Genomic DNA, 12,493 nt, shown 5'->3' on the forward strand with positions numbered 1-12,493 from the left:
CTGGAATCCCTAATGACGTCTACAAGCAGCACAATTGACTGGTGTATTTCGGCTTCGTGGTCAGGTAAAATTAAGAAAGTGATCACAGACAGTAGTGAAGATGGGTCGCTCGACAAGTCTTACGGAGCACAGCAGAGCTAAACAATTTGCGAGTGATGGTTTATACGTTTGGGAAAGCAATATTTTAATGTGTAAATTTTGTAATGTTCGTATCGAGTGGGAGGAAAAAAGATACTGTCTCACAACATTGTTTAAAAATAAGGAACATTCAGAACGTAAATGTAGTACTCCAACAGTGAAACGGCAAGCAACAATAGAACTCTCATTAGATATGCAGAAGAAAGCTAAGAGTGAAAAAATAGAATTTATTCACGAAACAACAGGGATGCTGCTGAAAGCCAACATCCCGCTGGAGAAGGTAGACGACCCTGCAGTCCGGAAATGGCTTCAGAAGTATGTACCAGGTATGTACAGTCTATCTATTAAACCTCCACAATCAACGATTAGTGATTGTAATGAAACCTTTAATGATTAGTTTTAGAATTTCATTAAAGCGATATTAAAGCGATACGGCAATATCTATTTCGCGAAATAACGCGAAAAATATTATCATTCTCGCGAAATCGTTCAAAAATTAATGCGAAAAAATCAAGCGTCTACCCATCACTAATAGGGTGGACGTTTATCCATTCAAAGAAGAACTGGCCCTGCTCGTGAGTTTTGAGACTGGCCCAGGTGGAGAAACCTGTTCTTACTAATCCTCTTCCTGGAATTCGTGAGTTTTGGGACTCGTAAGTTTTGAGATTCGTAAGTTTTGAGACTCGTGAGTTTTGAGACGACACGACACATATACCCAGCCCTCGTGCCAGCGAAATTAACCAATTATGGTTAAAATTCCCGACCCAGCCGGGAATCGAACCCGGGACCCCTGTGACCAAAGGCCAGTACGCTAACCATTTAGTCATGGAGCCGGACATTCGTTATAAATAGGTCAGATAACTCGTCTTGTTATGCCTCTCGTAGTCATATTGTTTTGCCTGCCCTTTTCAATGGTTGTATGAACATTTAACAAGAAGCGCGTTATGATATGCCACAGTTCGTAGTCAGAATTCATCCATTCTGACGTCATCATGCCGTCTGTTTGCTAACAATCTATCCATGTATTCGCTTTTTTATTCTGCAGTTCTTGATGTAAAGCTTGGTATAATGTCTTAGAAGCAATGGTATTTCAAATCGTAGTTCGTCTATATAGAACGGTTGTCTTGTGAGCTCATGGGTTAGTCTCGAAGGAGCGTTTTTCGTCAGATAGGGGTAAGGGTGTATTCTGCCCGAAGGCAGGTCCGAACCTCCGCAGAGGTGTGCTCGAGCCGGAGTTTACGTACGGTACGATGACCATTTCCTTTCCGCTCCTCCATTCCCTTACCCACCACCAACAGCGCGTGGCAACCCATCCAAATCTTGACCACGCCCAATGTTGCTTAACTTCGAAGATCTCATGGGATCCGGTGTTTCAACACGGCTACATCCGTTGTTTTTGTCAGGCAGAGAACTTTTTTAAGATACATGGCCTTCGCTCTTTATAGTGGAGCTACGTTATCCTTCGATGGGTGTTCTTAGATAATGTCTAAAGCGTATGTCTTGATGGGGTCTGATTGTACGTAGACTTTTCTCTCTCACCAGCACGTAAGTGTATTAGGAACGCCCTGCCATCTTCTTCTTCTTCTTTTTCTACCGCTTTTCCCACGCCTGTGGGGTTCCTGGTGCGAACTGTGCCACACAAATAGATTTGGCCCTGTTGTACATCCGGATGCCCTTCCTGACGCCAACCCTATATGGAGGAATGTAATCACTATTGCGTGTTTCTCTGGTGGTTGGTAGTGTAGTGTGTTGTTTGATTATGAAGAGGGAAGTGTTGGGGAAAACACAAACACCCAGTCCCCGGGCCAGAAGAATTAATGAAAGGCGATTCAAATCCCCGACCCGGCCGGAAATCGAACCCGAACCCTGTGAACCGAAGGCCTCAACGCTGACCATTCAGCTAATGAGATGAACGCTCTGCCATGTGTTGAATATACGTATTTGGAAGTTGGGAAAGGTTAGAGAATCGAAGAGTATCTAGCAAGGAATAGTATTATTCCGTGATCAGAGAAAGTGCATACTCTCTGGTTTGACAGGCAGTAATCAAACATGGCTGCATGCAATGGCAATACTAAGGATGAAAATAAAATATATCAGAATATTAATTAAAAGTGTTAGTCGCTTAGCAACGTGCTAAGTACAGAATATATTACGGGTTAGGGTGAGGCTTCGCCTGCAATTATTGGAGTGATCATTCAATTACTTTATTTAATGATTACTCAAAATTGGTTGAACTCAGAGACCTATCAGTGTCTCATGATTCACCAGCAGGTGATTCCGGAAAGAATAAAACAAAAACGAAGCAAATCGGTCCAGTAGAATCGACGGACGAATTTGCTAAAGCTGTTTAGAGTTAACTTTTTTAATATATAGGTATTCCTTACAAACGTGTGCTATTCCAGCCGCGTGCGAAAAAAGAGCGGGGATTTCCTTAAGACTAACATTCTGCAAAGTAATTGTAATTTTACTTATTACCTATTGAAAAAGTAATTTGTAGTTGTAAATGAGTATAATATTTCTCAGGAAACAGTAATCGATCCCGGTTACTTGTTTCTTGTTCTCTTCCCCTCATTGGTGTTATTCTATAAGGAAGAAGCGAGCTCTCAAACGAAATCATCCTTAAAATTGGTAAGTTTTTGCTGTACCAGAATAAAAGATGGATGGACTCAGGATATATTCAGAAGTAACAGACGTAAACAGGAACAACGGTATGGAGGAACTGGGAGATGAGGGCTAAGTTAGGAAAGATCTTGATGGATGCTGCTGTGCGTATGAACAGGTCTCGGTGGTGGGATCACGTGAAGCGAATGGAGGAAGATGATGGACTCGGGCATAGAGGACGAGTGAGGTTGCGGGATCGAAACTGGCACAATCGATTGATATTCGTACGCGTAGATTTACAATCGCAACACAGGAATCTCTTCCAGGACCAATTTTTGTTAGTCAGACTTCTTAAAAGTGTTGTCGTTGAATTTATACTCAATGCATATTGTTCTTATTCTTTTTCTCTTCATCGTAAGGGCCACTAATGAGCTGTTTGTCTTCTTGCGGGACGACCAGGTTTTCATCCTTTCGGAATGTCCTTTCATCCATGCATCAGAATGGGCATGCTTCAGTCGGGTTTGGACTTGTTCTTGACGAACCTAAATAAAAGTTTGTGTTTGAGTGGTGCACGGAGTTGGATGTTTATGTGATTCCACACTTTAAAAGATCCTGATCGATCTCCACCAACCAAAGAGGAATCGTTTTGAGGCTTCTGCAGTAGGATAACAAACGTTTTACCGGGCGAGTTGGCCGTGTGGTCAGGGGCACGCGGCTGTGAGCTTGCATCCGGGAGGTAGCGGGTTCGAATCCCACTGTCGGCAGCCCTGAAGATGGTTCTGGGGCTGTACCTTAATTAAGGCCACTGCCGCTTCCTTCCAACTCCTAGGCCTTTCCTGTCCCATCGTCTCCATAAGACATATCTGTGTCGGTGCGATGTAAAGCAAATAGCAATAAAAAATTACAGATTCTTTCAGCTGAGCGTAAAATGTTATCCTTCTTTTGAGGATAACGCTTGATAACGGATGATCTGCTGGGTCTTGTTGTCTAGGCCAAATTATTATTATTATTATTATTATTATTATTATTATTATTATTATTATTATTATTATTATTATTATTATTATCATTAATTATTACAATAATAATATTCGGCTCTATGGCTAAATGATTAGCATATTGGCCTTTGGTCCAAGGGATTCGTGGGTGTGTATTTCTAAGTTGTTCCGAAGTCTGCAAATACCATCTTTGAGGTTGGGATCAAGATTTTTTCCGATAATCCTCCTTTCCTTAATTGACAGTTTTTCAAGCAGCCTAAGTGCCTAATTACAGTTCGATAATGTCTAATTTTTGCATTTCGACAGGTAGACTTTTTGTTATATATGTCTTGAGTGGGTCAGAAAGCTGTTTCAAACTTGTTGACACGTGTTAAGACAACAAACTTCTCAGAATTGTTGGATTCAACCCATTCACCAAAGTATTTGAATTTTCCCACTTCCCAGATTATATCGTGGGTAGTAAGAAGATGTGATGGAGAATGTATGATGTTAGAAATGAAGTGAGTTTTGGTGTAGGAGATTTTGAGGCCAATCTTAACCGCGCATTCATGCAGGTAATTGATTTGTTGAGTAGCTAGTTCAGGAGAGAAAGAAAGGAGAGCGAGATCATCTGCAAAAGCAAGGCAATGAACATTGATGCCGTTACGAGTTCGTCCTACTTGAACTCTATTGGAATTCCTTTAGATTGGAGAATATGTCTCCATTCCCGGATGGCCTTCTCGAGGAGAGCACAGCTGGAAAGTAGTGGTGATAGTCCGTGCCCTTGCCAAACTCCTGCTTGGATTTGAAAGGCTTCAGAAATCTCAGATCTGAATTTCACTTTGGAAGACGTACCAGAGAGTGTATTTTGGATGATCTGCTGGGTCTTGTTGTCTAGGCCAAATTATTATTATTATTATTATTATTATTATTATTATTATTATTATTATTATTATTATTATTATTATTATTATATTCGGCTCCATGGCTAAATGATTATCATGCTGGCCTTTGGTCCAAGGAATTCCGAATTTCCCTGCTGGGTCGTGGGATTTTAATTGTAAACGGTTTTCTTTTGGCTCGGGAACTAGGTATTTGTGCCGTCCCCAACATTTCTGCAATCCACACAACACACACAACACTATCCTCCACCACAATAACACGCAGTTCCCCATTCATGGCAGACGTTGCTCACCCTCATGAAATGGTGTTGTTACTATTATTATTATTATTATTATTATTATTATTATTATTATTATTATTATTATTATTATTATTTTACAATTTGCTTTACGTCGCACCGACACAGATAGATCTTATGGCGACGATGGAATAGGAAAGGGCTAGGAGTGGGAAGGAAACGACCGTGGCCATGATTGAGGAACAGCCCCATCATTTACCTGGTATGAAAATGGGAAACCACGAAAAAGCAACCTATGGGTTGCCGACTGTGGGGTTCGAACCCACTATCTCCCGAATGCAAACTGACAACAACGTGACCAAAACCGCGCAGCCAGCCGCTCGGTATATTATTTTACCATTCCTCTTTTTAGGTCTCCATTATCCGTGGGATGTTAACTTTTTTTTTAAGTGTTCCAATCGAAGGTACAGTAATATTGAATTTCTTACCGCGTAGGAAGATTTTTATATTAACCTATCGTTGGTCGAGGGCTGAGCGCGATGCTCCCTCTTTGTTTGTATTCTCTGCCAAATAATGTTACAGTAAATTGATCATGATTATTTTTTCTTGGTCTAACTACTTGTTCGGGTTTGGGGAGTGTGGTAAGGTTGTAAAGGTGGGAAGTGTGGTCTGCAGTTGCAGCCAGAATTTGCTTCTATGAAGTGTGTCGTTAAAACAAGAGCTACACTCAACATCGAACACTGGTGTTGCGGAAAGAAAAGGAGGGTTAAATCAGGGAAATTTTCGTTAATGTTTCACGAATTAGCCATATCTATTAACTGGTGAAAAACTAACAACAAAAGAGTACGAATCTTCAGTGATTCACAAGACGCATTGAACTCAGTAAACGGTAAAGATGACTTAAATCCAATAGCTGTCAATATCAGAGCAATAGCTCAGGAATGTTCTCACATCTGTACATCTTGGATTAGAGGACACGCTGGTTTAGCTGGTAATGAAAAAGCAGACTCATTAGCTAAATCAGGTGCTACGTCTCTTTTGGATATTGCATACCATAAATCTTCAATATGTTATTTTCAAAGACAAATCAGGCAATATATTTTATATCACTGGAATATTTTAAGGACACGTAGTTTGAAAGGATCTGTTACGCGTGAAATATTTTTTCTGGAAGTACAAAATCGACTATTGTGTAAACCATTAGTGCCGAAGTTCGTATTAACTCAATTTTTAACTGGCCATGGAAAATTTTAAATCATATTTAGAACGCTTTAAACTTAATGTTACAGACGGCTACTTATGCTTTTATGGATCTGTTCAGACAGTGAATCATTTGATATTTGATGTATCATGAACTCAAGAGACAATGTTGTTATGTACAATTTCTCACATTTTGTAAACTAAATTAATAAGAATTCTCTCGGGTATGATTTTAAACTATAACCCTGATATATCTTTGGTAAAATATGGTTCCTGTATTGTTTTTGGATATTAAATAAATACATAAATAAATAAATAAATAAATAAATAAATAAATAAATAAATAAATAAATAAATAAATAATAACTGGATGGAATTAGAAAATTTAAAGTACCTGTATTACAAACCTAAAATGTCAGCTTGAGGAAACCATTTACTGATCTTTAAATTAGGAGGTTGATCCGGTAAATTATCGTCTTCCCACTTCCATAACACTTTCTGCTTCAGTTTGGAGAACGTGTCAAGTAAAGCTCTTCGTTTAATTTCAGGAAATTTGACACTATGGAACGCAGAACCCATGCTGAAGTAAATAACACCATCAGGAGCATCATCCAGGTAGTTCTGAAGGTCCTGAAACAGGAAGTTATCAAGTTAAGAACAGTGAATAGACGGTAAACTATGTATTTTAATCCCATTTTTATTATTTTATTTATCTTACGGTACGAGTTAAGCCGCGTACAAATTAAGTAAAATTATGAAAAATAACGAATAATTTACAAAAAAATAAATATTAAAAAGTCAAGGTAAAAAACAAAGTAGGAATCGAAAGTGATGTGAACAATAAAGAAAAATAGAAAGAAGATACAAAAACACAGAAATGATGTAAAATATAAGCAAATACTTAAATTCTTCATGTGGGGTCACGGGTTCGAACTGTGTCGCACATGTGGATTTAGCCCAGTTTTATGGCCGGGCGCCCTTCCTGACGCCAACCGTATATGGAGGGATGTAACCACTATGACGTGTTTTTGTGGTGGTTGGTAGTGTACTATGTTGTCTGAATATGAAGAGGTGAGTGTGGGGACAAACACAAACACCCAGCTTCCGAGCCAGAAGAATTAATCGAACGTGATTAAAATCCCCGACAGGGCGGGGAGTCGAACCCGGGACCCTCTGACCATTCAGCCAAGGAGTCGGACAAGTAAACACATAAATTAACAAATGAAAACTAAACTAAGATGTCCAGTTGTTACAACCACTGAATAGCCGTTGCTGAAGCTGTTAGAAGGTCGTCGATAGTTCCCCGGATGGCTCCATGAGGGCATCTCAAGTGTCATATAGTCTGGGATTCTTCACCACTGTCACGGCTTGGAGAAGGTCGAAGGCCCCAAGAATGCATCGCAGAGCCACTTCTCCCATGCCCAGTGCTCACTCTTTTTAGTGGGACCCAAACACTCTACGGAAGACGAAACCCGAGCGGGGGTTGTGTCGATCTCCATTCATCGGGGGCCTTAGCAGTCCATTCTTCATTCCAAGTTCACAGTCCACAGCAGTTTTCTTTCATCTGTTTTTTGAGCCAGCAGCAGCGGTCCTTGTCTGGATTTCAGTCGGGTTGAAGCGATTCTATGGATGTCTTGATGAACTGGAAGTGATTTATTGGCACCCAGGCTGCCTTTCTTGGGGTTTTTCCAATTCTTGAATTAGGTAATCCTGGCGTGAGTCCCATACTCTAATTATGGTCTGACACACTCTCTCGCGTTTACATTCTTAGTACAAGCCGTAAATATCCTCCTAATAATATATATATTTTGCTAGTTGCTTTACGTCGCACCGACACAGATAGATCTTATGGTGACGATGGGATAGGAAAGGGCTAGGAATAGGAAGGAAACGGCCGTGGTCTTAATTAAGATACAGCCCCAGCATTTGCCTGGTGTGACAATGGGAAACTACGGAAAACCATATTCAGGGTTGCCGATAATGGGGTTCAAACCCATTATCTCCCGGATGCAAGCTAACAGCTGCGCGCCTCTAACCGCGCGGCCAACTCACCCGGTGAAGATATACAGTATGTAACCTTTATTTACCATCCCATTTATATGATTACCCCAATGAAAATATTTCCTTATATTAATACCTAGGTGCTTAGTAATCGCCATGAGGTACATTCACCCCATCAACAGAGTAATTAAAACAAAGAAACTTACAACCTGACTTTTCATACCATTTACCACCACACCATTGTCTGCTGTCCATATCAAAACATTGTCGAGGTAATTTTGCCGTCGCTCACAATCCTACAACTTATTTATTAGTCTGTACAGTGTAACACCATCCACAAAATGCCTTATCTCTGATTCCAGTTATTTACTCATATCATTTAGTGTATGTATGTTTAGTCATCAGCCCGAAGGCTGGTTGGATCCTCAACAGTTCCGCCATCAGCTGTCATAGATGGCCTAGGCGTCACTGAAGAGGCGTACTAGGGAAATGAGGAGTGGTGTAGTTTCCCGTTGTTTTCCTCACCGAGCCAGAAGTTGCTATTAAATATTAGTCTACCAAGCCCACTGAAATGCATGCACTAACTGACCCTATGAGCAATATTTTCTACACCATTCATAGCAGGGACTGGCTGCAGAAGGAATGACATTACTGGCATCACTCATACCTCAGTCACTTTCATTTTGTCCAAGCCAAGAATAAAGCTGATACAGATCAATGAAAGTAACAAAATTGCTCTAGCCCATACCAGAAGACATAGTGCACTGTAAACACTAGGTCCCGCCAGCAAAGGCAAATCATTTAGTACACATGTGGAAATATTAACTTACCTGTGGTAATTTCTTCGGAGACTTGATATGCATCCCACCAACTTGGATGAAGTTGGGCACTAGAGGTCTGGGGTAGCTCACACTCACGTGAGAGTTGGCAAGGAACAGAGCAGTCTTATATTGTAGCTCCCATAAGTTGGGAAGAGATTCTAAGCGATTGAAATACTTCCTCATGATTGCGTTTTGCTGTGGTATGTAAAACAGTGCACGACCTAGCAACGCATACACACCTAGCACCGTATTATGAAGGCGTTCAATAAAAGTCATATGGTCACTGTAACTTAGAAATAAATCTGGAACGTAAGAAAATGGGCTGGGGTTTCCGACCATGAAGTCCATCCAGTGAGTTCCTCCAAAAGGGCAGAGCACTATGAGGGGAGCCTTAAATACGTGGGCAAAGCCAAACAGAGCCTCGTTGAAGAAAGCTTCTGTGATGACGAGATCGAACTGTTGGTCTTTGGATTGGATGAGCTCTTGTACTTGAGGTTCTTCGAGTGTAAATGCAGTGAACTTAATTCCCATCATCCATAACATTATGAGCCTCGCAAAGGAGAAGACGTCATTCACGGAAAAATCTCGCCTACCTGCAACACAAATGTTGAATTATGTTACGTATTGATGTAACAATTCACTGACTACCACCACCAATTGCTCGTTGGAGCGCTTTCAACTGCTGGCTGTGGAGACGGCCTCAGCAAGGAAGTCATTCATTTACTTCGATAAAAGTTGATGAAAATATGTTTAATTCCATGACAATTGCCTATAGGATTTAAACATTCACGTTTATGGTCTTAAAATGTATGAACATCTCGATTGTCTGGTACCAGGTGTAACTAAATTCAATACTTAAATTTCTAGCGATAATAGAAGGGACCAAAACAATTATTATTGTTGTTATTATTATTTATTTATTTATTTATTTATTTATTTATTTATTTATTTATTTATTTAGTTATTTATTTATTTATTTGGTCTAGTGTACATTAGCTGCTTCACAGACCCACTAAGCTCATATTTACAATAATTGAATCGGTTATTTGAGAAACCACACATGTCCATTTTTGGACAAAATGGGTTTAATGCATATATGTGAACATTATATGTATTCGCATCTTTCATAGAGAAATAATACATGTCCGCCTAATTTGAAGGGTTTTACTGGGATCTTGAAAATCGTATTTATTTGAGTAAGCACACATGTCCAGGACATGAGTTGTTTTCAATTAAACATTTCTGGTGGCAACCATATGAACTAATGACACTGGTCTCTATCAAGTTCCTTGGGTCTCTATAATTGTCACTGTTAGACAGCTGTTGTTGTGGTTCATCATGGAAGAAGCGAATGTTGATATGGATGTTAAGGGAAGGAAAAAGGGACGTAAACAAGTAGAGTACAAGTGTGAGATTATAAAGAGAGCTCGTGTTAAGAGCTTACAATATGAAAACAGGAAAGGGGAAATAGTGCAAGAAATACATCGTGGGGAAGCAAGTAAGTATACACAACATAACCTAAAATATTAACTTAAATGTTTGACTGTCTCAGCTTCTAGATGTGTTTATTGACGTTTATTTTGGTCTATGATTCAACAGATGTGCAAATCAGTGCTGCAGGAGGATTACTGAGGAGCAACAATGGGAAGTGTTCAACAAATTCAGAAGTTTGACACCAAGAATGAGCAGGACGCATATTTATAGAGCCTGATGGAAGTTGTCCCAATACAGAGAAGAAGGCCACGTGTTATGGATGGAGGTAAATAAAAAAGTCAAGGATTCAAATATAGGATATCAACGTCATCTTCAGGACAGTATGTAGTATGTAAGTCTGAGTTTATTGGTATACACGGTATCACTCCAAATCGAGTCCGTAGACTGGCTAACCTACCAGCAGCAGGAAAATCTCCTATTGATAAACGCGGAAAATGTGTACCTGGTAATGCTATTAGTGGAGAGATAACAAGTGCAGTCATGGACCATATAGGTTCTTTTCCATAAAAGGAAGCCCACTACTCCGGGAAAGACTATAAGTATCTAGATGATAAATTTAATGTCAAGCAGATGTTTGAACTTTTCAAGGATATGCATCCCGATACAAAAGTTAAGTATTACTATTATCGCAAAGTGTTCCTAGAACGGTTCTCTCTGTCATTCGGACGACCTCAAGTTGACGTCTGTGGTGATTGTGTAGCATTAAATATTAAGATTAAAAGTAAAAGTCTTAATGCAAATGCTAAGCGTGTGGCACTAGCTGAGCTCCAGATTCACAAACGTAGAGCTAAAAAGTTTTATGGGAAAGTGAAAGACGTGGAAGTGTTAATGCAGACAAGGAATGATATAGCAGTTATCAGTATTGATTACATGCAGAATCTCCACCTACCCACCATTCCTGTTCAGGAGTCATTTTACCTTCGGCAGCTCATACTTAATAAAAACCACACAGTCCTACGAATGTGGCTAACACTGGCCGGCCAAGGTCGGTTCAATGTCATACACCACTATTTCCCTATACGAGGTCACTTGTTCATGTCCTGCAACCGAGATTTCAGTGTCATCAAAAGGAAGGTGAGGAGGGCCGACAGAATTTATTTGCCGAAGGATTATGTTGAACTAATAATAACATCGAGCAAAGAAAAAATAAATATACAGTCATTATGGTGGAAACCTCTGATAATATACTGCGATTCAAAACATGGTGGCCCCAGTTCTACAAGGAAAATAATATTTCTGTAGAATCGTGTGGCAAGCATTTAGATAGAGAACATAAGGTATCTTTTCAAATAAGCAAATTTAATCATTTTACCTTCAACAGTGACATGAATGGATCAGTAATCGCAATGTCCTACATTGACAGTGTGGTAAGTCATACATTTCGGCTGTCCGCAACATCTTCAGTGCCATCATTACCCATTGTGAAAGCATACCCAGAAGGCCATCTCCCAATCAGTGAGCAAAAAATCGAAGATGTGAAGAAGTTACAAAGATATCAACAGCTTCTACGACAAGATTTTCTCCTGGTCTACTGTTAATAGGCAGGACGCATCTGAGGACCTTGACTAAAAGGCATGACGAGACATTCTCTTGGCGTTGTTGTTAACGGGGAAGATGTCCTTAAGTAACTATAATAAGTGATATTGTTAAGACGGACAATGTTAGAAATTGTTCTGAATTTTTGAATGTAAAGTTGTTGTATGAAGGGAAATTTAAAGATGTAACTTTATTATATAATAAAAGTGTGATTTGTAGTGTGCTTAAATGATTGCAAGCATAAAATAACCTCATTTTGTTGTTTGTGCAAGGAAGAGTTATTTTATTTGAGAAATCACACATGTCCAGTGACTTTCAGTCCCCATATCACTGTTGTTTGAAAACTTTTTTTGTCCAAAAATGACCAGAATTATTACAAAAAATGTGATAAATAATCAGTATAAAAACTAGACACAAATTCCAAACATTAGAAGCTGTAGGCAGTTTTTTCCACTTTTCTCAAAACTAGTAGTAGTGGACATGTGTGCTTTCTCAAATAACCGATTCAATTACATTGTTCACATATTTACATTCGTACAGTAATTCATTCATATCATAGCACTTACACTCACTTTCATTCCCGT

At 39.5% G+C, this 12,493-nt stretch overlaps 1 protein-coding gene across 2 annotated transcripts in view; it reads right to left on the reverse strand.

Moving 5' to 3' along the window:
* Positions 1–12,493, reverse strand: part of LOC137497038 (UDP-glycosyltransferase UGT5-like) — a 67,908-nt gene that overhangs the window by 26,015 nt on the left and 29,400 nt on the right. For both annotated transcript variants that reach the window (XM_068225560.1, XM_068225561.1), the window contains 2 exons: positions 8,889–9,472; positions 6,465–6,687 (listed from right to left, as the gene is read on the reverse strand). In XM_068225560.1, coding sequence (XP_068081661.1) covers positions 6,465–6,687; positions 8,889–9,472 — 807 coding nt within the window. The remainder of the gene's footprint in view (positions 1–6,464; positions 6,688–8,888; positions 9,473–12,493) is intronic.

Source organism: Anabrus simplex, chromosome 1, assembly GCF_040414725.1.
Source record: "Anabrus simplex isolate iqAnaSimp1 chromosome 1, ASM4041472v1, whole genome shotgun sequence".
In the NCBI taxonomy this organism is placed as follows: Eukaryota; Metazoa; Arthropoda; class Insecta; order Orthoptera; family Tettigoniidae; genus Anabrus; species Anabrus simplex.